General features: G+C 41.3%; 1 protein-coding gene across 7 annotated transcripts in view; it reads right to left on the minus strand.

The window, feature by feature from the left end:
• Nucleotides 1-25,400, minus strand: part of LOC140212743 (centrosomal protein of 164 kDa-like) — a 309,604-nt gene that overhangs the window by 48,992 nt on the left and 235,212 nt on the right. For all 7 annotated transcript variants that reach the window (XM_072283890.1, XM_072283891.1, XM_072283893.1 and 4 more), the window contains 5 exons: nt 23,856-24,056; nt 22,130-22,261; nt 19,033-19,249; nt 13,909-13,986; nt 7,040-7,138 (listed from right to left, as the gene is read on the minus strand). In XM_072283890.1, coding sequence (XP_072139991.1) covers nt 7,040-7,138; nt 13,909-13,986; nt 19,033-19,249; nt 22,130-22,261; nt 23,856-24,056 — 727 coding nt within the window. The remainder of the gene's footprint in view (nt 1-7,039; nt 7,139-13,908; nt 13,987-19,032; nt 19,250-22,129; nt 22,262-23,855; nt 24,057-25,400) is intronic.

Here is a 25,400-nt window from a genome sequence, read left to right on the forward strand (position 1 = left end):
ACCAAGATAATTTAACTGCCCTGGTCTTGGAAACATTAGTTTTGAAACTTGAAAGGCAACAGCTGGAATTGGTGAACTTTGTGTATTAATTTCATTTTATTTGGTCAGTCTTACGGAATGCTAAAGAATAGAAGGGAGTCAAATGTTTCCCATGCATATGCTGCTTTTGCAGTGAAACTCTGCAAATTTGTCCAACACGCCTCCTTTTCTCTTTAGTTAGAAAACACATGGTTAGACTATTCAATCTAGTTAGGCTGCTGAATATATTGCTGCAGTTTGTAGTCATGCTGGAGATGAGGAGAAACATATTGAAATAGAATGTTACATCTGATACAGTTTGCACCCTCAGGTATCTGAAGCTCAGCACAAACCATATAAATATTTTATATATTACACCAAAAGAGTCCTGAGGGTGTTTCATATAATGGGCATGAAGATAAGAATGAAAAATTGTTATGTTGTTTTTCCATCTGAAGTAGCTAAGTTGCCCATCCCTCCCGTTCCCCAGGCAATTTTCCCACAACCACAGGAGGTACAACACCTGTTCCTACACGTTCTCCCTCATCACTATTAAGGGTCCAAAACAGCCCTTCCAGGTGAGGCAGAGATTCACATGTACCACCTCCAACCTGTACTCAGTGCTCTTGAGGCAGCCTCCTCTACATCAGTGGGACTAAGTAAAGACTAATCACTTATCACTTTACTGAGCACTTGCGCTCTAGCCACAATGGCCATCTTCAGTTTCAAATTCAGATTTATTTATTACACGTACATAAAGCATTCAATGAATTACCTCATAACCTAAGGGTGTGCTGAGGGTAGCCCGCAAGTGTCGCCAAACATTCTAGCACCAACATAGCATGCTCACAAAGTTCAGAACAACACAATTGACAACAACAACAGAACAACAGCAACTAAGCAATAACTGCAAAACAACCCCCTCCCACCTACCCACCCACTCACACACAGGCTTCTAGCCCCAAGACAGAACAGCTTCCAGTGGACTTATAGACATTGGGCATTCGATTTTCCCAATGGGCTCACAGGTTCACAGACCGAGGGTTTTGGTCATCAGGTCTCGACTTCAGGACTTGCTGAATCCTCATTTCCCTCCCACAGCAACCTGCCCATTTTTTGTCTCCTCCACTGCTAGAATGAGGCCAAAACTCATATTCTGCCTATATAGTCTAAAGCCAATGGGATGAACACTGAGTTTTTCAATTTCAGGTAGCCTATTCCTTTCACTCTCTCCTACTCATCCACGAAGGACCTCTCACACACCCCCTTTTACCAAACTCCCTTATCACCTTCCTTTTCTCTATTACCCAATTTCTTTCCTCATATACCCCACTCATTTCATCTGTCTATCATCAACATATACAACCCACTTGGTGCCCTATCCTCTGCCCTTTCCATTCCTATCTGCCCACCATCCTTCCCTTATCTGATTCCACTCATCACCTATTCTTATCAGACTCCATAAATTGTAACCTTTCTTGTGTCCATTTATCACCTCGTAGTCATTATGATTATTTGTACCCCTCACTTGGTTCCACCTGCCTATTAACTCCTTTTCACCTGAATCTGTCTATGGTTTGTTAGCTCCTATCTTACCACTCTCCTCTCACTTCTGCATACTAACCATCTCCTCTTTACATTCTGTCTTATTAAGGGTCTTGACCTGAAATATCGGCCCTCCCTTTTCCTCCACAGACTCTGCCTGACCCTCTGAGTTCCTCCAGCAGCTTGCTTTCATGTTTCTAAAGACTCAGGTGATGCACCATTGCTGGCAAAAACCACTGGGCAAGTTCACAAGTACGGCAGAATAATAAGGATAATAGGGAACAGTTATTTATTTTTACTTATTGAGATACAGCATGGAACAGGTCCTTTCAGCCTATCCAGATGCGCTGTCAAAACCTCTGATTTAATCCCAGCCTAATCACAGGACATTTTACGATGACTAATTAACCTACTAACCAGTACATCTTTGGACTGTGGGAGGAAACTCAAACACCCAGAAAAAACCCACGCATTCCATGGGGAGGACGTACAAACTCCTCGCAGACGATGGTGGGATTGAACTCCAAACTCTGACACTCCAAGCTGTAAAAGTGTTGTGCTAACCGCTGCGCATGTACAGAAACAATTATGCAGATGACATGCAAGTTGGTGGTGTTGGATAGTGTGGAAGGTTGTCATAGGTTACACTGGGATACTAACAAGAGGGGCTGAGAAGTGGCAGATGGAGTTCAATCCAGAAAAGTGTGAAGTGATACACTTTGGAAGGTCAAACTTGAAGGCAGAATACAGGATTAATGGTAGGATTCTCAGCAGTGTGGAGAAACAGCGGGATCTTGGCGTCCACATCCACAGATTCCTCAAAGTTACTGTGCAAGTTGATTGAGTTGTTAAGAAGGCAATGGCGTGTTGGCCTTCACTGGACAGGAGATTGAGTTCAAGAGCCGCGAGGTGATGTTACCTCTCTATAAATCCCTGGTTAGACCATACTCGGAATTCTAGTCGCCTCATTACAGGAAGGACGTGGAAGTTTTAGAGAGGGTGAAGAGGAGGTTTACCAGGATGCTGCCTGGATTAGAGAGCATGTTTTATGAGGGCATAATAAGCAAGCTAAGGCTTTTCACTTTGGAGCAAAGGAACTTGAGAGATGAATTGATAGAGGTATAAAAGATAATTAGAGGCAGAGGTAGAATGAACAGCCAGCATCTTTTTCCCAGGTGGAAATGGCTGACACGAGAGGGCATAATTTTAAGGTGATTGGAGGAAAGTATAGGGGGGGATATCAGTGATAAGATTTTTATATTCAGAGAGTGAAAGGCATGTGGAACATATTGACAGGGCTGGTGATATATTAGGGACTTTTAAGAGACTCTCAGATAGGCACATGGATGAAAGAAAAATGCAGGACTATGGGGAAGGAAAGGTTAGATTGGTCTGGGAAGTAGTTCAATGGTTGGCACAACATCATGGGCTGAGTGGCCTGTACTATTACTGAATTGTTCTATGTAATAATTTTATGTTACTATTAACGCCAGGCAATTTAATCCTCGGGAAAAGTAGCTGGGATGTGGACCACAGATTATACAGGAAATAGAAAAGGAATGTCAAAAGGGCAATGCTATGATAGGCATGGGAGATTGCAACATGCAGGACAATTGGGAAAACCAGGTTGGAAATGGATCTCAAGAGAGTGAGGTTGTTGAATGCCCAGGAGATGGCATTTTAGAGCAGTTTGTCATTGAGCTTATTAGGGGATCAGCTATACTGGATTAGGTGTTATGTAATGAACCGGAGGCGATTAGGGAGCTTACAGTAAAGAAAATAGCAGTATTTCAGTGGAGTAAAGGACATTACAGTGCTGTGAGAGAGGTGTTGGCCAATGTAAATTGGAAGGAACTGCTGGCAGGGATGACAGCAGAGCAGCAATGTCGTGAGTTTCTGGGAAAAATGAGGAAGGTGCAGGACAGATGTATTCCAAAAACAAAGAAATACAGAAATGGCGAAATAGTACAGCCATGGTTGACAAGAGAAGTCAAAGCTAATGTAAAAGCAAAAGAGAGAGCATACAACAAAGCAAAAATTAGTGTGAAGATAGAAAGATAGAAACCTACAAAGAGCAACTAACAGAATCATTAGGAGGGAAAAGAAGAAATATGAAAGCAAGCTAGCAAACAATATCAAAGTGACTAGAAAAAGCTTTTCCAAGAATGTAAAAAATAAGAGATGAGAGTGGATATAGGACTGGTAGAAAATGAGGCTGGAGAAATAATAACGGGGGCAAGGAGATGGCAGATGAACTAAATTAGCATTTTGCATCAGTCTTCACTGTGGAAGACACTAGCAGTGTGCCAGATGTTGAGGGAAGAGAAGTGAGTGCAGTTACTATGACAAGGGAGAAGGTGCTCAAAAAGCTGAAAGACCTAAAAGTACATAAGTCACCTGGACCAGATGAACTGCACCCTAGGGTTCTGGAAGAAGTAGCAGTAGAGATTGTGGAACCATTAGTAATGAGCTTTCAAAAACCATTGGACTCTGGCATTGTGTCAGAAGACTGGAAAATTGCAAATGTCACTCCACTCTTTAAGAAAGGAGGAAGGCAGCAGAAAGGAAATTATGGACCAGTTAGCCTGACCTCAGTGGTTGGGAAGATAGTGGAGTCAATTGTTAAGGATGAGGTTATGGAGTATTTGGTGACACAGGACAAGACAGGACAAAGTCAGCATGGTTTCCTTAAGGGAAAATCTTGCCTGATGAACCTGTTGGAAGTTTTTGAGGAGATTACACGTAGGATAGATAAAAGGGATTGAGTGGATGTTGTATATTTGGACTTTCAGAAGGCCTTTGACAAGGTGCCACACATGAGGATGCTTACCAAGTTAAAAGCCCATGGTATTACAGGAAAGTTACTGGCATGGTTAGAGTATTGGCTGATTGGTAGGAGGCAGTCAGTGGGAATAAAATGATCCTTTTCTGGTTGGCTGCCAGTGACTAGTGGTGTTCCACAGGGGTTGGTGTTGGAACCGATTCTTTTTACGCTGTATGTAAATGATCCACTAGATGGCTTTGTTGCCAAATTTTCAGATGATACGAAGATTGGTGAAGAGGCAGGTAGTGTTGAGGAAACAGGTAGGCTGTGGAAAGACTTAGACATATTAGGAGAATGGGCAAGAGAGTGACAAATGAAATACAATGTTAGAAAATGCATGGTCATGCACTTTGGCAGAAAAAATAAATGTGCAGACTATTTTCTAAATGGAGAGAAAAGCCAACAATCTGAGATGTAAAGGGACTTGGGAGTCCTTGTGCAGAACACCCTAAAGGTTACCTTGCAGGTAGAGTCAGTGGTGAGGAAGACAAATGCAATGTTAGCATTCATTTCAAGAGGTCTAGAATACAAGCGCAGGGATGTGATGCTGAGGCTTTATAAGGCACTGGTGAGGCCTCACCTTGAGTATTGTGAACTGTTTTGGGCTCCTCATTTAAAACATGTGCTGGCACTGGAGGTGGTTCAGAGGAGTTCACAAGGATGATTCTGGGAATGAAAGGGTTATCATACGAGGAATGTTTGATAGCTCTGGGTCTGTACTTGCTGGGACTTAAAAGGATGAGGGGGGGAATCTCACTGAAACCTTTCGAATGTTGAAAGGTCTAGACAGAGTAGATGTGGAAAGGATGTTTCCCATGGTGGAGGAGTCTAGGACAAGAGGGCACAGCCTCAGGATATGATGCAGGAAGATTTCTTTAGCCAGAGGATGCTGAATTTGTGGAATTTATTACCACAGGCAGTTGTGGAGGCCAGGTCGTTGGGTGTATTGAAGGCAGTGCTTGATAGGTTCTCGATTGGACACGGCATCAAAGGTTACAGGGAGAAGTCCGGGGAGTGCGACTAAGGGGGGAGAAAAAGGATCAGCCACAATTGAATGGTGGAGCAGACTCGATGGGCCCAATGGCCTTATTCTGCTCCTATGTCTTATGGTTTATGATCTAAAACCAAAGTCAAGTTGGGCCTAAACTGCTCTGGTTCAAGTTTGTTTGAGAGTATCAATATGAATGTTTAAACACTTCGTTACGATATAACATATTCGTTCTCCTTCAAGGTGCCATTTGAGGCCCTTGATAAAACGAATATCTATTAGATATTTGGGCTGTTACTGTTGATGTGTGTGGGCTTGGTGGTAATTCATAGTGCTTTTGTTAACATGAAAGCATTAGCTGACCTTGGGCTCTTCTCTATGTATGCTATTTGTGTTTGGCAGTTTGCAAATGGTTCGTTGGCCAACAAAAACAGAAAATGATTTGGACTCAAGAGGTTCTGCAGATGCTGGAAATCTTGAGCAACACACACAAAATGCTAGAGGAGCTCAGCAGGTCAGGCAGCATCCAAGTGAATACCTGAAAACAGTCAACATTTTGGGTCCCTCTGGTTCCCCTCCTTCTTCCCTTTCTTCCATAGTCCTCTCTGCTGTCAGATCAGATTCCTTCTTCCTCAGCCCTTTACCACTTCCACTTAGCACCTCCCAGATTTACATTTCATTCCCGTCCTCCACCCACCAACCTTCCCCCTCATCTGGTCTCACCTAGCGCCTGCCAGCTTGTATTCCTTCCCCTCCCCCCTCCTTATTGCGGTTTCTGCCCTCTGACTTTTCAGTCATGATGAAGGGTGTTGACTGAGTATTTCCCTCCATAGATGCTGCCTGATCTGTAGAGAATGATTTGGGCATTTCGACTTGATGAAAGAAGGACATGGACAGTCAACGATAGTTACAGGTGCGAGAGTTGTGTGATGTGATAACAATTCAATCAACTTCCTGAACACATTGTGTAGATAAATGTCTTCCGTCTCCCTAGTATAAAAAATTCTATTTCACCCTGTCAATTGCTATTTTAGAGCACAGAACAGTATAAAATTAGGGCTGCTGGTGTATTACACACAAAATTGCAGTTTGACAGACAGGCCTGTATAAAGCCTAATTGGTCTGCAAAAACTAACTGGAGATGACCCAGTTCTCATTAATTAATGTTGAAAACCCAGTATAAAAGGAATGGATGTGAAGCTATACAATACACTCCACATATCATTCCAGAGTTTGCAGATAGTAATTTAAACATTACATTCAATATTATAGCTCAACAGTAGCTACTTGATTATGTAGTTGTGTACTCAAATGGAACTTAGTTATTAGAAAAGTAACATTTTGAAAGATATTTTCCTTCTTAAAATAATGCTGAAAATCTGCTCAGATATTACCATACAAGGAGAAAACTGCTGGAGGAACTCAGCAGGTCAGGCAACCTCTGTGGAAGGAAATGTACAATCGACATTTCGACTCGAGATCTTTCATCTATAGTGCAGATGAAGGGTTTCGGCCTGAAACATCAACTGTCCATTTCCTTCCACAAATGAGGCTGCATGACCTCCAGCAGTTTGCATTTTGCTCCAGATTCCTGAATCTGTAGTCTCGTGCCTCTCTGGTATTGCCATCTCTCTATAAGAATAAGGAGAACATAAATTACTTACCTTTTGCTCATAGTCTGCAATCTGTCGTATTTTTCTCTGTGCTTTATGGAAATCTTGATTGTGGGCATCACTGATCTGTTTCTGGAGACTAGAAAGTGCCTGGGGAGAAGAATTGAATAGAAATTTTTCTGAGCATCCTCTACAAAATGACGTGTGGTTAACTTTAAAGTCACCAAAAGTGCTTCAATTTTGTAGGGTGCTCTTACAAAATGATATTCAAATAGAGATGTGCATCCTGTGAGCAACTTCCGATTTTGTTGGAGGGCTAAGTATGATGATTTTTGGGTTTTACGCTTGGCATAGCAGCAATATTGGGGTACAAAATACAATTTTAAAACTACTCTGAATGCCAGAATTAAGGAGCTAATATAAAAATTACTGATAACTATTGTTAGCATTGGTATATTGCTCATCTGTCATTCAGTAAACTATCAGTGCTAAAATGCCATAACATTTCCACCATAATTAATTAGCTTTGCTTCAAGTTATTTTCACATACTGCAATGGATCCTTTTATTTTTGTAAGTCAATATTCAACAAAGAATACAGTTCAAAACCAGGGATGTAAATGCACTCAGCCGAACGGGCAAGCTGAATTAACATAGTAGATAAAGCAGAATCACCCTTGCTGTTCTAACAATGTTTGCTAATTTAGTTTCCTTGTATTATGATGGTTAGTTATTTTTCCAAGACAATTTCCCTGAACTCATTAGCACTTACTATGGAGACAGATATAATGCACAGAACAAGTACAATAACAAGTCTATTTTTGGATAAAAACTAGTCATTGAAAATTCTGTACTTGATATTAACATTTAATTGTACTGCATAGAAACCATTTATTCAAACCACGCGATTGTTTACTATCTGTGCAAGTCCTCCAGCTCAAACATCTGCTATCCTTGTATTCCCTTCTCCTTCCTGTGTGCAGTAAACCCTCCTTTAGTGTGGTTAAAACAACCACTCCATGTCTCAAATGCTAAACACCACTTAAATTCCTCCTTAACACTCAGTCCATTCATTTTATCCTAGATTTACTCCCTCCAGATCTGGACATGCAAAAGAAGGAATATTTTCTCAGCATCCGCCCAATCAAACTTAAACACAAGAAGTTCTGCAGATGCTAGAAATCTTGAACACACACAAGATGCTGGAGGAACTCAGCAAATTAAATGTGTATTTCTAAAAAAATGCCACTGTGCTCAGACCATATGACTATAAGATACAGGAGCAGAATTTGGCCATTTGGCTCATTGAGTCTGCTCTGTCATTTCATCATGGTTGACCTATTTTTCCTCTCAGGCACAATCTCCCTTCATCCCCTGATCAATCAAAAATCTATTAACCACTGCCTTAAATATACATAAAGACTTGGCCTCCACAGCTGCCTGTGGAAATGAATTCCCCAGATTCACCACTCTCTGGCTAAAGAAATTCCTCCTCATCCCTGTTCTAAAGGGATGCCCCTCTATCCTGAAGCTGTGTCCTCTGGTCTTAGACTCTTCCACCATAGGAAACAGTCTTTCCACATCCACTCTATCAAAGCCTTTCACCATTCTATAGGTTTCAATGAGGTCACCCCTCATTCTTCTGAATTCCAGTGAATACAGGCCTAGAGCCATCGTAGTTGTAGAATACACCTTCTGGTGCTACTTGGACACGTCTTCAGTGATGAACTCAGGGTGATAGGGTGGTTCAGGTTTTTAATCATCAGACAACCTCGACTGGGCGATCCAGCCAGGGATGATCAGCCCCTGACTTGTGTCCAAGTGGCGCACTAATCCATGGATGCCCCCCTCTGGATCCATAGCCACCACGAGGCCTTTTCAGCAGCCTCCAGAATGTTCTTGGTAGCTCTTCTGCACTGCTGTCCTTTACCTCCAAGGAGTTTTAGAGTCCACTGTAATGAATAGCCAGCAAAGCCCCAGCACCCAACTTCCATAGAACCATAGAACACTACAACACAGAAAACAGGCCATTTGGCCCTTCTAGTCTGTGCCGAAACTTTATTCCACTAGTCCCATTGACCTGCACCCAGTCCATAACCCTCCAGACCTCTCCCATCCATGTATCTATCCAATTTATTCTTAAAAATTAAGAGTGAGCCCACATTTACCACATCAGATGGCAGCTCGTTCCACACTCCCACCACTCTCTTGAGTGAAGAGATTCCCCCTAAACCTTTCCCCTTTCACCCTAAAGCCATATCCTCTTGTATTTATCTCTCCTAATCTAAGTGGAAAGAGCCTACTTGCATTTACTCTGTCTATACCCCTCATAATTTTGTAAACCTCTATCAAATCCCCCCTCATTTCCAACTTCGACTGGCTCACTGCGAGCTCTTCAGCCATTGCTCCAGCATTCATCAAACACTCTTCATATGAAGAAGAGAAGAAGAAAGCCCTTAACTCCAAGTGGAATCATCAGGACGCCGTCATGACGGTGTTTTTTAAGCAGGCTTTCTTATTTTTACGAGGCCGAGTTGCTAGCCCGATGCTCAACCCAGCACGGACAGAGAGCGTGCAAGGGAGCCGGCTGCATTCAAACTCGGGAACCTTCGCTCTGAAGTCCGGCGCTGATGCCACTACACCACCAGCTGGCTACTCTTCATTTGACAAGCCGTTTAATCCTGGAATCATTTTCATGCACCTCCTTTGAAACCTTTCTGGTTTCAGCACATCCTTTCTATGATAATGGACCAAAACTGCTCACAATACTCCAAGTGAAGCCTCACCAATGTTAAAGTGTTAACATTACGTCTTTGCTTTTATAGTCCAGTGTTCTTGAAACGAACAGTAACATAGCATTTGCCTTTCTCACCACAGACTCAACCTGCAAATTAACCTTTAGGGAATCCTGCTTAAGGACTCCCAAATCCTTTTGCCCCTCAGATTTTTGTATTTTGTCTCCATTTAGAAAATAGTCAAACCTTTCAGTTCTTCTACCAAACTGCATGACCATACACCTCCTGACACTGTATTCCATCTGCCACTTCTTTGCACATTCTCCTAATCTGTCCTTCTTTAACCTCTCTATTCTCTCGAAACTAACTGCCCCTCCACCTATCTTCATGTCATCTGCAAACTTTGTAACAAAGCCATCAATTCCATCATCCAAATCATTGACATATAACATAAAATGAATCTGTCCCAACACAGTCCCCTGTGGAATACCACTAATCACCAGCAGCCAACCAGAAAAGACTTCCTTTATTCCCACTCTTTGCCTCCTGCCATCAACTACTGCTTTAACCATGCTAGAACCTTTCCTGTAATACCATGGGCTTGTAGTTTGTTAAGCAGCCTCATGTGTGGCATCTTGTCAAAGGCCTTCTGAAAATCCAAATACACAGCAGCAACCAATTTTCCTTTGTCTATTCTGCTTGTCATTTCTTCAAAGAATTCCAACAGGTTTGTCAGGTAAGATTTTCCCTTGAGGAAACCATGCTGACTGCAGCCCATTTCATCTTGTCCCTTCAAGTACCCTGAGACCATATCCTTAATAATCAACTCCAACATCTTCCCAACCACTGAGGTCAGACTAACTGGCCCATAACAGGCCTATAATTTCCTTTCTTCTGTCTCTCTCCCATATTGAAGACTGGAGTGACAATTGTAATTTTCCAGTTTTCCAGAACCATTCCAGAATGCATTTGGTGCATTTCAATATCTGCCTTTCAGCATGATGTCCAAACTGCACACATTAATCCAACTATAGTCTGGCCAAGATTTGGAAAAGGCAAAAGGTGAAGGTGTGTGCTTCATCATAAACCCTTGGTGATGCTCCGATGTGGTGGTTTTGTTGGACTCGTGTTCCCTCAACCTTGAACACTTAACAATCAAATGCTGTCTGTTCTGTGCGCATGCGCCGGTCGTGCATGCAGCCTGTTACAGCCATTCCGACCAGTATTCTTACTTTTTAACTTACGTTATTTTTTGTATTTTTTTTCACAGTAACACGTTGAAGCTTCACCCTCTCTAACATGCTGGCAGAGAGAGTTTTATTTGGGTTTTTAGCGCTGGAAATAGTTACATTCCGACACGTCTCATTAGCGGGACAGAAGCATGGTCGCATTGTGTATTCCAGGGACCAGCTGACTGAGCTTATGCTGACCGGTTTAGCGAGCAGAGCGGCAGACACCCCTGCTGAAATCTGGAGGAAAACACACAGAGGATGCAGAGGGAGATCACAAAGTTGAGGAAAGAGGACAGGGTTGAGACAACAGAGACTTATGGAGAAGAGGAGTTCGGTGGGTAATAAAATGGATGAGTTCACGGCGCTAGCCAGGCGTCAGAGAACATTTCGGGACTGCAGTGTTATGTGTTTCACTGGAACGGGGCTGCACGAGGACATACCCGATCAAAACTTTTCCATAGACGGCTTCCAGACCGTTCGGGCTGACCGAAAGTGCACTGAGAGCGGTAAGCGTAAAGGAGTTGGGTGCTTACTGTTCGGGTTAACAACAGATGGTGCAATCCGGGTCATATTACGATCGAGGAACGTGCTTGTAGACCGGATATTGAACTTTTTGCTGTTGGACTTCGGCCATATTCCACCGAGATACAACACTGGGCGGCACGGGAGGTTGTTCCTGCCTGTGGCCATTGAACTTTGCAGCTCCTCCCGCGGAGGGTCAGACACCCTGAGCCAATAGGCTGGTCCTGGACTTATTTTCCATCTGGCATAGTTTGCATTTTGTTGTTTGATTGTTTGTGGTTTTTGTATTGCTATATTTATGCTCTATTCTTGGTTGGTGTGGCTATAACGAAACCCAATTTCCCTCGGGATCAATAAAGTATATCTATCTGTCTACCTGGGGAGTTCTCCTCCATGATCCTGACCAGTTTATATACCACCACCAGCCGACTATAATCAAATGTTTGAGATACTGCATTATGCCGTCTCCAAACAAGAAACAGTCCATCCCAATGCATTTCAAATCATAGTCAGGGACTCAACCAGGCTTGTTTGAAGAAATCCCTATCCAATTACTATCAGCATATAACCTGTAGCATCAGAGGTCCCAAAATACTAGACCACTGTTATACAAAGATGAGGAATGCCTACTGTTCCTCATCCAGACCGCATTTTGGTAAATCAGATCGCTTGGCTATCCTCCCATCTGCACAGGCAGAGGCTAAAGAGCAAAGTTCCAGAGATTGGGAGAACAAAGAGATGGTTGCGGGAGGCAGGAGAGCAGCTACTGGATTGTTTTAAGTCGGTAGACTGAGCCATATTCAAGGACTCATCTGTAGATCTGAATGAATACACCATGGCTGTCATGGACTTTATCAAAACAGTTGTAGACGAGTGTGTCCCCATAAAATCATTCAGTCTTCCCCAATCAGAAGCCCTGGATGAACCATGAGATCCTCAATTTGCTGAGGGCCAGATCAGAGGCATTCAAGTCTAGTGACCAAGGAAGTTACAAGAGGTCTGGTACAACCTCCAGAAAGCAATTCCACATCCCATTCCCATTCTGACATGTCTATCCACGGCCTCTCTACTGTAAAGATGAAGCCACACTCAGGTTGGAGGAACAACACCTTATATTCCGTCTGGGTAGCCTCCAACCTGATGGCATGAACATCGACTTCTCTAACTTCCGCTAAGGCCCCACCTCCCCCTCATACCCCATCTGTTACTTATTTTTATGCACACATTCTTTCTCTCACTCTCCTTTTTCTCCCTCTGCCCCTCTGAATATACCTCTTGTCCATCCTCTGGGTCCCCCCCCCCTTTGTCTTTCTTCCCGGATCTCCTGTCCCATGATCCTCTCGTATCCCCTTTGGTCTATCACCTGTCCAGCTCTTGGCTCCATCCCTCCCCCTCCTGTCTTCTCCTATCATTTTGGATCTCCCCCTCCCCCTCCAACTTTCAAATCCCTTACTCACTCTTCCTTCAGTTAGTCCTGACAAAGGGTCTCGGCTTGAAACGTCGACTGCACCTCTTCCTACAGATGCTGCCTGGCCTGCTGCATTCACCAGCAACTTTGAATGTGTGTTGCTTGAATTTCCAGCATCTGCAGAATTCCTGTTGTTTGTGCTATTCTGAGGACAGTTTGAAGAGAAACTCTGATCTCTATTGAGAGCAGGGAATGATCTGTGGATGAGGTGGGATATTCTATCACTCTAGTACACCACCCACTTTTCATGATGTACAGGGACAGGATTGATAGGTTGTCCCCTTCGGCTTGGTTTGGAATATGATTTGGGAAGAAGCAAGAATGGAAAGGGGAACCTGAGGTAGAAAGTCTTCACTCGGAGGGTTGCGAGACTGTGGAACAAGCTGCCAACGAAAGTGATGGATGTGGGTTTGATTTCAACATTTAAGAGAAGTTTGAATGTACATGGATGGTAGGGTATGGCGGGCTATAGTCCAGGTGCAGGTCGATGGGACTAGGCAGAATAATAGTTTGGCATGGACTAGATAAATTGAACAACTTGTTTCTGTGCTGTAGTGCTCTATGACTCCATGACACTCTTACCACTCTAAGAAAAGAAAATAATCCTCAGTGAAAGTAAAAGAAATACACTGACATACAGAAATGCGACAGAAAGAAATTATCTTGTAAAGTTCTGTGATGTATACTGAGTATTAACAGCTCTTGCACTCATTATTTTTGACGCACAATAGGATCCCTTCCATCTGATCACCCTGGGATTTACTTCTTAGGACACTGTAAGTACTTGGACTGCGATGAAATAAAGACTCATGTGGAGAAATTCATCTTAGCTGACGTAAAGTAGGTTTACAGATTCAATTAACCTCCCATCATCTGCAATAGGGGCTGTGAATTGATTCTTTTAATGGAAACATTTATTCTTCTGAACTTTTAACAATTCATATTCTTTCTTTTATTAACTCACTTTTTGATGCTTTTCCTCAGCTGTCTTTGTCAGCTCCTGAAGGTCAGTTGAGTGTTTGTTCTTGAGTAACTCCAGTTCCTACAGAAGAAATAAAGTTACAAAAAAAAAAATTCCAACTTATACATGACACCACTAATGCATTCTTTAAATCTAGAAAAGTTGGCCTTGGCCCAGTTTGGAACTTTTTATTCCACGTTTATTGTTTATTGCTGGCTGGTGGCATAGTGGCATCAGCGCCAGGCTTTGGAGCGAAGGGTCTCAAGTTCAAATCCGGCCAGCTCCCTTGCATGCTTTACATCCGTTCAAAAATAAGAAAGCCTGCTAAAAAAAACGCCGTCAAGACGGCATCCTGATGACTCCATTTGGTGTTAAGGGCTTTCTTCTTCTTCTTATCGCTGTCCTTTTCCATTACTGCTAAATCTAAACAAATGATAATCACTGCTATAAAAGTGTTGTCCCTTCAGATTAGGGTTTCCTGACCATTCTTATGCCATGGACCAATACCATTAAGCAAGGAGTTTGTGGACCAACAAGTTGGGAACCCTTGCTTGAGAAAGTCCTTTTATATGCCCAGCTATATTCCCTAAAACCAAAATTGCACCCTCTCTTGTTGGGTTTGCCTCATGCAGACTTAAAAGATTCTCCAGGATGTAATTTTGACCCTCTTTAATGTCTACTTTGATGGTATCCCAGTTTACAGAAGGGTATTGAAATCTACTAATATTATTGTTCTAGTCGTTTGAACATACCAGAAATTTGGCTACAAATCTTTTTTTAAATCTCCTTCATACTACTTGATAGAAAACTCCCAACAGAGTAATTGCCTTCTTTTTGTTCTTAATTGCAATCCATTTGCCTCACTTCATGATATAACATCACTTTCCATGGCTATAAATAGTTCTTTGATCAGCAATCACCCTTCTTTTATTCTTCTATTTCTAACCCATTTGAAAACCATGTAACCAAGAGTACTAAGTTGTTATTACTACCCCTCTTTAAGCCATGCTTTTGTAAGAAATACCGCCTACTTGCATAAGTCTAGACTCCAAACTCATTTGCCTTACACACTCTGCTTCTTGCATTAAGCACAATCAGACTCCTTGTCCATTACCTAAACATTTTTAAAAGATTAATTTGTCACATGTACATCAAAACATTCAATAAAATGCGGTGTATGCATTAACAACCAACACAGTCCAAGGATGTGATAGGGGCAACCCACAAGAATCACCATGCTTCCGGAGCCAACATAGCATACCCACAGCTTACTAACCCTGACCCATGCATCTTTGGAATGAGAGGGGAAATCCTCATGGTCACGGGGAGAAGATACAAGCACTTTACAGACAACAGTAGGTTTGAACCCAGATCTGGTGCTGTAAAGAATTGTGCTAACTGCTACGCTGGCTACCGTGCCACCCAGTACCAAGGTATCACTGATTTTCTGCCTGTTATTTCTAGAGGTGCTTGTCTTCCTTCTGAATCTGCTCAGCCTTCCATCCTCAGATATTTTAAACAACAGAAGCAAAATTGCCTGTGACAATTTTAGCCTTGGGTCTGCTCAGACCAAATCCACATCCCTGACCTTTGTGAGAACATGTCCCAATGCCTCAGTATTCTAAATCATTCCCTCCTGTACCACCCCTCCAGATATGCAGTCATTTGCACAATGCTCCTCTTTCTATTCACTGGTGCATGGCTCTGGGAATAATCCACAGATTAATAACTTCGAAGTTTTGCTGAATCTCTTTCCTAACTGTTTAAAATGCCCCCAGGACCTTCATGCATTTTTCTACCTATCCCATCAGTACTGATGTGACCATGAGCTTTGGCTATTTAACTCCCATTTCCAGAACGGTAGTGTAGCGGTTAGAGTAATGCTTTACAGGGCCAGCGATTGTAATCAGCATTCAATTCCCACTTTTGTCTGTAAGGAGTTTGTATGTTCTCCCTGTGACCACGTGGGTTTCCTCTGGGTGCTGCAGTTTCCTCCCACATTCCAAAGATATATGGGTTAGGGTTGGTAAATTGTTAGCACCAAAAGCATGGCAACACTTGCAGGCTGCCTGCAGCACAATCCTCGGACTGTGTTGGCTGTTAACACAGATGCTGCAATTCACTGTATGCTTTGATATACATGTGACAAATAAAGCTAATCTTTAATATCTATGATCCTGGCACCAAGGAGGCACTGACATCGGTGACTGTAGGTGTGCTTACCTGCTTTCTGAACTACAGAATCCCCTGTAACTATGACTCTCTTGATTTTTCCCTTCATTTTGTAAACAGATGAGCAACCCATGGTGCAATGGTCTTAGTCATGATAGCTCTCTGCAGGAAAATGTTGGCTTCAAAAGTGTACATTTGTTAAGAGAACAAGATTCATTTAGGGGTTGATTGAACTAACTGCCTGCTCTTCCCCTCACATGGTATGAAGGTTTACTGAACACTCCCAAAGTTATGGTCATTTTGATCTTTAATTCAACCTATTGGATGATCTAACTTAACACTTTCCATAACTGTAAATGTTCTTTTAATCAATATTTCCTCTCCTTTTTTTATTCCTTTCACTCTCTTTATGAAAACCCTGTAACCAGTCAAGTCAAGTAATCAAGTTGATCCTTGGTTACTGCCCTTCTTTAAGTCAAGTTTTAGATGGTAACTCAAATATTGTACTTTCACATGTCCATGCTTCTAATTCATCTGTCTTACATACTCCTTAGCATTCTAAGATTAGGTACAGCTATGTCTATTCCCTGGACATTGTTTTCTATGCTTTTTGCTCCGTCTCTGACTGCACTTGAGGTACATGGTGACTGTTCGACCTCAAAGACAGACTGCAGGTCGTTGGCTGCCCGACATCCAAAGCACAGTGCTCAAGGTCCTCCAGTTGATGACACTCGCTGCACCGAGTGAAGGCTTCAAACTGGATCCAGAATAACACCTGCAATGGGCAATGATTACAAAATAGAGAGCAGTAATAATATTAAAGCATATAGTATTTTTATTATAAGATATGAGTGGAATGATCAAGTAAAGGCCATCTCACTGGAATTATATAGGGTAACAGTGGGAGAACATGTGGTTTATTGTATATAGGGTGGTTTCCCTAAGGGAGGATATACTTGTATTAGAAGTGGAATGAAGGTTCACCAAAATGATTTCTAGGATGGTGGGTTTGTCCTGAGGACAGATTAAACCCATGCTCTAGGATTTAAAAAAGTGAAAAATGCTCTCATTGAGATATACACAATTTTAACAGGGCTTCATCAGGGAAGATGAAGGGAAAATGATTCCCCTGATGGGGTGTCTAGAATTAGAAGTCAATGTCTCCAAATAAGAGTTGACCATTCAAGGTGAGAATACATTTCTTCACTCAAGAATATGGTGCTGACTCAGTATGAGATCAAAAGGTTTTAGGTATTAGGGGATAAAAGGATATGGAATAATGCAGGAAAGTCGAGCTACGGCAAATGATCTGTCACGATTTGTTGAATGGTGGAGTAGACTTAAAGGGATGAATGTCCTACACCTGTTCCAATTATTCAGGGAAGTACTTTTGTGATTGAAAGGTAATAACCAGTGGGGTAACATGCAATAAAATGCAAATTTAAAATAGCCATGTGGTTGACAGTGAAGAGGAAAGCCTTGGACAGCAAGTACAGGTTGTCTAGTCAGCTCGAGAATAATGGCAAATGAAGCAATCCAGGGAAGTACAAGGCAAAGCAATACACAATAAGTTGCAGGATACCGAGTGGTGTGGAAGAACAAAGAGACGGAATGCACATCCACATATTCTTAAGGTCAATATTGTGCTTAAAAGCACATGTGATGCTCTCCTTTATTATCTAGGGGCCAGAAAATAAGAACAGGGCGATTATGCTAAAATTGTGCACACTTTTTAGACCATGGTGCAAGTACCTTTTTAAACAGGATAGACAAGGCAGAGAAGAGATTTAATTGAGGTAAATAATATTGCAAGGGGCCTAGAAAAAAATGAAAAATATGGAACATTTTTCCCTTGACAGAGGGGACAGGAATTCACTATTTGAAAGAGTGGTAGCAGCAGAAACCATCAGCACATTTATATAGTACTTGGATGTGTGCTTGATCAACTGTGATCTGAAGAGCTATGGAACAAGTGCTTGAAGATGGGAGTAGGTTGGATAATTCTTTATTGACAGCACTGACATGATGGGCCAAATGCCCTGCTTGTGTGTACATTTTGTATAACCCTGAAATGAAATGACTGTACCTATACATATTGATCATGACTAAGAAAAAAACTTCTAACTGAGAAATACTGATAAGGCATTTAACTGAAATGGGTTGTATCAAAGACGGTTCTATTGCAGTGATCTAGAATGGACTCCTGAACGAGGTTTAGGTCCTGGAGAAGTCAAAACTTTCCCATTTTTAAAGGTGAAATCCCAATAACAATGGACTAAACGTAATCAAGAATTACAGGTTGAGATTTTCCCAGTAATTTTTCTTAATTCTTCCTTTGAATTTAGTGGAATTAATAGCAACAAGTAGTTAAGCAGCTGCTGGACTGCATTTACTCCCCTCCCCCAATGTTTCCTTCAAAATATTACAAATTTAACCGAGCTCTCATTTCATACAGTACACCCTTAATGGAAGGTATAACCTAGTTGAAGGAAGCCAAATACATCACAGACTCAAAATAAGTGGGATGTAAAATGTATAAAGTAGAAGCAGCTTTTGGATTTAATATCAAATCATTTAATGTATTTTTCAATGATGCCACTACCTTCAAGCACATATCGCACTCACAAAGCCACTAATTCTATTAGCTTGTATGTTCATGTCAAAGAATCAAGTGATTTCTACACAGACGTTATTATTACACTGAAAAATCTAACTAACATTATGGGCAAACTTGGGAGCTTCTTTCATCTGCTGAATTTAACATTCAAGTAAACAGCATCACTTTTTTGTTTCATAACGGTCTATTTGTCCTCTTGGATTGGAGAGGAGCAATTTGTAAAAATGCAGTGGAATACATCCAGTCATGTAATGTTCAGCATTGCTTGAAAAGTTACCTTTCCATGGAGAAGGAAACCTACTTCAGTATTACCAATTGTTAAAAGAGCAGAGGCATACCTCTTCTGTTTCTTTTTTTAGCTTTTCCCTTAGCTCACTCAGAGCCTCCTCTTTTTTCTCTTCCAGCTGAATCTTCTCTTCCTCTAGGGTTTTGTCCATCTCTTTCCTCATCTGCTCCACAAATGCACACTTTTCAGCCTTTAAGTTTTGTTGCTCAGTTGCTAAAAATGATTTTAGTTCTGCTTTGAGCTGTACGAGCCTGGCTTCCTTCTCAGCCCTGGAGTGCAGTAAAAACAATACTGCCTGACATATCAAACAGCATTATAAAATATATAACCTATAATATATTAAATATATATTAATATATTTATATATAATATAAAATATAGGTTGAGAATATTATCAAACTGCAGTGCTTATTAAGAGTTTTAATTTAGTTTTTCTTAAACAAAGGTAAAACCTATTTGAACAGATGAAACAGTTCCTGAAATAGAATTTTGCTTCTGTATTGCATTCATCAATAAAAGACATTGTGCAATACTTTTTAAAATTAGGGCTGTGATGATTTTCACTTTTTATGCTCCTAATAAATTTGACATAATGGGAAGAATATTAAATATCCAATTTCAAATATAATGTAACATGCACTAATTTTTGATAGGATTAGCTATTAAATTAACAAATTAATTTTGTAATTTCAAAGGAGCACTTCTGAAATGGGCAGAATGTTTACTTCCATTTAGTCATTAAAATGCTACATTCTCAATGACTGGTTATCGATAAAGGAACATTCTTTACAATGAGCAGTTTAAAGAATGAAAACTCATCTAATGACACCCATGCAAGATGTAAATAATCCTTCTGCATTACATTTTGGTTAAAGGAAAGCAACACCAACATTTTTCTAATTACTCTTTCACATAATTCTTGTTGGCCTGCTTGAGTTTAATACAGGTTTCCCCTGCCATCCGAAGGTAGAGCGTTCCTATGAAATGGTTCGTAAGCCGGAAGGTCGTAAAGTGAAGAAACAATTATCATTTATATGGGAAAAATTTGTGAGAGTTCGCAGACCCAAAAATAACCTACCAAATCATGCCAAATAACACATAAAACCTAAAATAACAGTAACATATAATAAAAGCAGGAATGATATGATAAATACACAGCCTATATAAAGTAGAAATACTTCTCTACAATCATTGCCTGCACTGTTCTCCATAGCGAAAATCTCACACAAGCGCTCTCGGCAGAAACACTCTCTCCAGTAACCTTTAAGCTATGAAGCTGCCAAATCGTACCAAATAACACGTAAAAATATACAGCCTATATAAAGTAGAAATAATGTATGTACAGTGTAGTATCACTTACGGGAATCGGGAAGACATTGAGCACACTGATGATGGTGTGTTAGGCTGAGTCGTCGGAGGTTGGGGTGGTGCAGTGGCCCCCACCCTCCAGGCCGCCAACTGATACCGATCTGCGAAGAATGCAGCGGTAGCCGGGACGCACCCAGCACATCTTTAAGAAAAAAGCCAAAATAAACAAGCTAATTAATTAGGTGCTGCCCGGCACGTAAATGTCGGCCCAGATCAGAGGCGACGCAATCGACAATCGCCTCTGGTCTGGGTCGACACTTACGTGCCGGGCGGCACCTAATTAATTAGCTGTTTATTTCGGCTTTTTTCTTAAAGATGTGCTGGGTGCGTCCCGGCTACCGCTGCATTCTCTGAGGCAATGTATCTGTCCGCGTCCCGGGGGTTGGGGTGATGGGACACTGGGGTGTCATCTCATCGTCGATCAGGGCTGGCAGGTCTTCTTCTTCTATGTCTGCCTGCCTCAATTTCGAAGATCGAGGTTCGTCATCTGCTGGAGGCTTGCTTGACTGCTAGCCTCGCGCATTTTTCTATCATACAGTTCTTTGTAAGCACTCAAACCATCTTGCAATTATGCCCTAAACCGACATACCCTTTCAAAATTAAAGTCGTACTTTATCACTGCAGCGAAAATCTCACGCAGTTGCATCATGTTCAGTTCCTAGACGACTTCACTTTCAGTCCGTTCCCTACTGCATTCGGTTTTGATTGTTATCTTTTCCTCTTCCAATTGCATCAGCTCCTCATCTATCAATTCTTGGTCATGGGATGCCAAAACCTCTTCAATATCATCTTCGTCAACTTCCACAAGCCAAACTCACTTTGTCCTTACTTCATTTACCACGATCGAAACGCTTAATTATGTCTAGTTTTACGCTAAGTGTAACACCCTACGAGCTCTTTTAGGCTTTTCTAGTACCTTAGAACTCATCCTGCTAACGGCTGCTCACAGGCACGCATTTAAGCAATGCCGGCTAGAATGCAGTTCCAAATCCGGGGGAGGAGCGGCTGCGCGGGGCGCGCGTTGCTTTTTCCGCACGCTGCCTTTTTTCGTAACAGTGAAAACACCTTCTGGTAGCGAAAACAGGGAACTAATGTGGGTCTTTCGTAACAGCGAAGTTTCGTAAAGCGAACATTCGAAAAGTGGGGGACACCTCTACCCTGAAACATGGATATGGTTCTCTGTATATTGTCAAGAGGAGAAAGGAGGCTAACTCTAATATGGACAAAAATATCTAGTATTTTACTCTTATCTCTCCAACTTACAAAGTACTAAATTCACAGAGCAAGTCTGGGAGTAGAAAAGATTAGAGCTGAATAAGTCTAGCAAGCTCAGTGCCCTATGGCAATTTTCTATATGATAACAAGGTGATTGTGCGGAAGAAAGTGAGACTTCAGTAATCAACTGTTCTGTGGTAGTTAATGTGTGTCCATGTCATTGTAAAAAAAAAGGCACAGATGCCAAGGTCTACACAAATTTCTTCACAAGTTACAAAGACTCATTATGTAGCTACTGAATTATAAACAAATGATTAAATAGTTATTTAAAAACACTTGAAAGGTTATTGACCTAAAGTATTAACTCTTTTCTTACTCTATTGGCACTACCTGACTTTCTGTGTATTTTCAGCTTTTTCTGTTTTTAATTCAGATTTTCATCATTCTTTGTAACTTACTTGGGCTTCAATTTTTCTTTGGGTGGGTGGATAGAAAAATGTAATTAACCCGATTTACAAGGGCACTGGGGACTTCTTATCCAATTTATCTTTTCTAATGGCACTTACCCAATTTCTTTTTCTGTTGTCTCCATTTCCATTTTAACCTGGTCTCGGAGTTTGAGCAATATACTGCCCTGCTCCTCTTTTAGTCGTGTCTCCTCTTCCTCCCACTCAATCCTGAGTTTTTCTTTTAGTAACCTTGAACATTGGAAATAAAAAAAAAACTACAGAGTTTCAGTCATTTCTGTGGTCAAATAGCTTAGACACATCTTTTAATAGAATAAGTCTCAGGAAATTGTTTTCATAGACGGCCACTCCATATCTTTGCCAATTCTTAGGCTGTGTACAATGGCAGTCGATAGTCACTTAGGCACACATAGTTATAGCAAATTGTCGGTTGCTCAAGGCTGAACCAGGAGGCAACTTTCATAAGACCATAAGACAGAGTAGCAGAATGATGCCATTCGACCTATCAAGTCTGTTCTGCCATCCCATTATGACTGATTTATTATTCTTCTCAACCTTTTTTCCTGTCTTCTCCCTGTAACCTTTAACACCCTTCAACAATTAAGTGGTGGGGCAAGCTACAAGTTGTGCACTCGGGCGCCACTTCTCTGACCAAGAGAATATTATTACAAATTATGTACATTGAAGATGAATCCCCAAGATTACTCCTGCAATTTTTACTGATATTTTTTAAAATCACATTTGCTTCTCTATCTTCCTATGTCAATTAAATAAGGAAAGTTCTTGGCCAAAAGCAACTTAACCCAGCCACTGGGAACAAGACAAGATTGACAGCATTATACTTGGTCTGATTTACTCTGCATTATTGAGTATAAAATTGGTATCCTGACTGACCCCTATGGATTTCCCTGCAGGGAAATTATCCTTAATCAACTGCTGTTAGATAGACTAATATAACAATTTACACATGGCTAGATCCATCAGTAGAGTAGTAGAGCAGTAGAGCTACTAGGACTTAATGTTTCAATCCCTATGGTAAGTTGGCACTCTCGATGTTGGCAGTGGGTTTGGAGTGGTGACAAGGAGGGAGGGTAGGTACATCATCGGGGTCATCAGGTGGGCACCCTCCTTCTTTGACATTTCGTTGATAAACCCACAACGTCTCCAGAGGGCTCAACGGTGCCACCTGGCATCCCAGATACACCCCCCTCAGTTCCATACCCTCCTGTCTTCATCTTGCAGCCCAGTTGTTGTCTTTCCTTTTAATCCAAATCCAATTGCTGCTTTCTTCAAAATCTAATGGGATAGCTGATCTGTTTTTGATATTGATTGATGAAGAAATGTTGGGTGGATGCCCCCTTAAAACAAAGATGAGGAGGAACTTCTTTAACCTAAGGACGAATCTGTGGAATTCATTGCCATGGATAGCTGTGGAGGCCAAATTATTGGGTATATTTAAAGTGGAGGTTGAGGGGCTCTTGATTAGTAAGGGTGTCAAAGGTTAAGGGGAAAAGGCAGGAGAATGGGTTGACAGGGATAATAAACCAGCCATGATGGAATAACAGAGCAGATACAATGGGCCGAATGGCCTAAACCTGCTCCTTTGTTTTATGGTTTTATGGATGCTGGGTAAATCCGTCAATCTTAAATAGCACCTTGGGATATGCAATGTCCACCTGACATTAGGATATGTAAAGTCACTTGATATCCTGAATGGCACCTCCAAAATTGTAGCACTTTGTCACTGCAGTGTGTCCACTTTTGCATTTTTCCAGCAGTCTCATGCAAGAACTTATATCTTTTTAAAAAAAGCGCAGTATTATACCTGAGTTTTTCTTCTTTATCTCGATAAATTTGCTGGGCTTCCACTTCCTCCTGTTGCCTGAGTTTACAAAGCTGCTCCTCCCTCCCTTTGAGTATCTGATTCTTTTCCTCTTCTAGTTCCTGGTTCACCTTGTCAGACTCCTCCTTTGATTTCTGTGCCTGCAGTAGTTCCTTGCCTTTCTGTTGCTCCTGATAAATGATTCTATTTTGAAGGCAATCATGCAAACAGTGTGATTACCAAACTCATTTTATAAAGTTGCACAAAAGTTCTTTCCAATTTCTATGGGCCAACAGAAGCTCTAAAACACAACATATGGTGATCAGAGATGGCCCAGGGTATTCCAATAACACACAGAGAGGCATATGTTGGGTTGAGTCAGCAGATTTACGTCTTCTTTTGATTTTTGAGTTAAAGGTCTATTCCACTTAACCCATGCCTTGTTTTATGGTGTGCAGAAAGCTGTTGACCTGTATTTCCCAATTTTTAGAACATGTCAATGATACTTTTCTACTGAGTGATAACTCGGTCAATTTCACAATTTCAATTTGAATGTCTTGACAATTCACCGTTTATTGCACTTATTGTAGTTCCCACTTGGGACCACGCAGACAGAAGCTGAACCAGCACTTTTTCCAAAAACCGACAGGAGATCACAGAGATACAGCTTCATAGAATTATCTCAGGCTGACTTGACTGCAAATGAGAAAAATACTTGTTTCTCTACTTTCCTCCATTTCCACTAGATAACCATTAAAATCACAGCAACACATATTTTTGCACATCATATTTTACAGGATAAATGATCCAAATAACTCCCAGTGTAGGCTAAACAGCTGGGGATTGATGTATAGAAAACTGATGGTCATAAAGAACGAGATAGAATTTTCTGTCATATTGTTAACAGAGTAAACGGAGCAGTGGGTTGGAGCCGTTGAATCTCAAGGATTTTTTTTGATAATAGCTTTTGTCAATTTTGCCTTAATGGCTTCCATATAGAAGATAATCTTTAAACTTTTCAAAACAGACATTTTACAAACAATATTATTCATCCTAACTGCTGAAGCTCTTTTACCTGTTATTACCTAGAGGTGAGAAGATTTTTTTATGAATTATTATGAACTGAAGTGCACTGTTTGAAAGGTTAGTGGTAGAAGATACAATAGTAACTTTTGAAAGGAAATAGAACATATACTTGGAGAGAAAATTGCAGAGCTACGGAGTAGAACAGTAGGACAAAGTGGACAGCACCTTAAAAGAGCCAGCCCTGGTATTGTGGATTAATTAGCCACTTTCGGTGTTGCACCGTTCTAACGTTATACAGGAACCTTTCCAATAGAAATGTGTGAGTGCCAAGTAACCTGTGTTCAATTTTGAGTGTGAAAATAGATGAGAAGTCAATGAGACAATTAGAACTTAATTCAAAATTGGATGGCATGCAGTTAAGGACAGCCTGTTGACATGGAGGCAAGGTGCAGAGCTTAAACACTCAGTGTCAAAGCACAGCACTATAATGCAATGACATAATTTAATGAAAATATAGAAGGT

This window comes from Mobula birostris, chromosome 20, assembly GCF_030028105.1.
Source record: "Mobula birostris isolate sMobBir1 chromosome 20, sMobBir1.hap1, whole genome shotgun sequence".
Classification (NCBI taxonomy): domain Eukaryota; kingdom Metazoa; phylum Chordata; class Chondrichthyes; order Myliobatiformes; family Myliobatidae; genus Mobula; species Mobula birostris.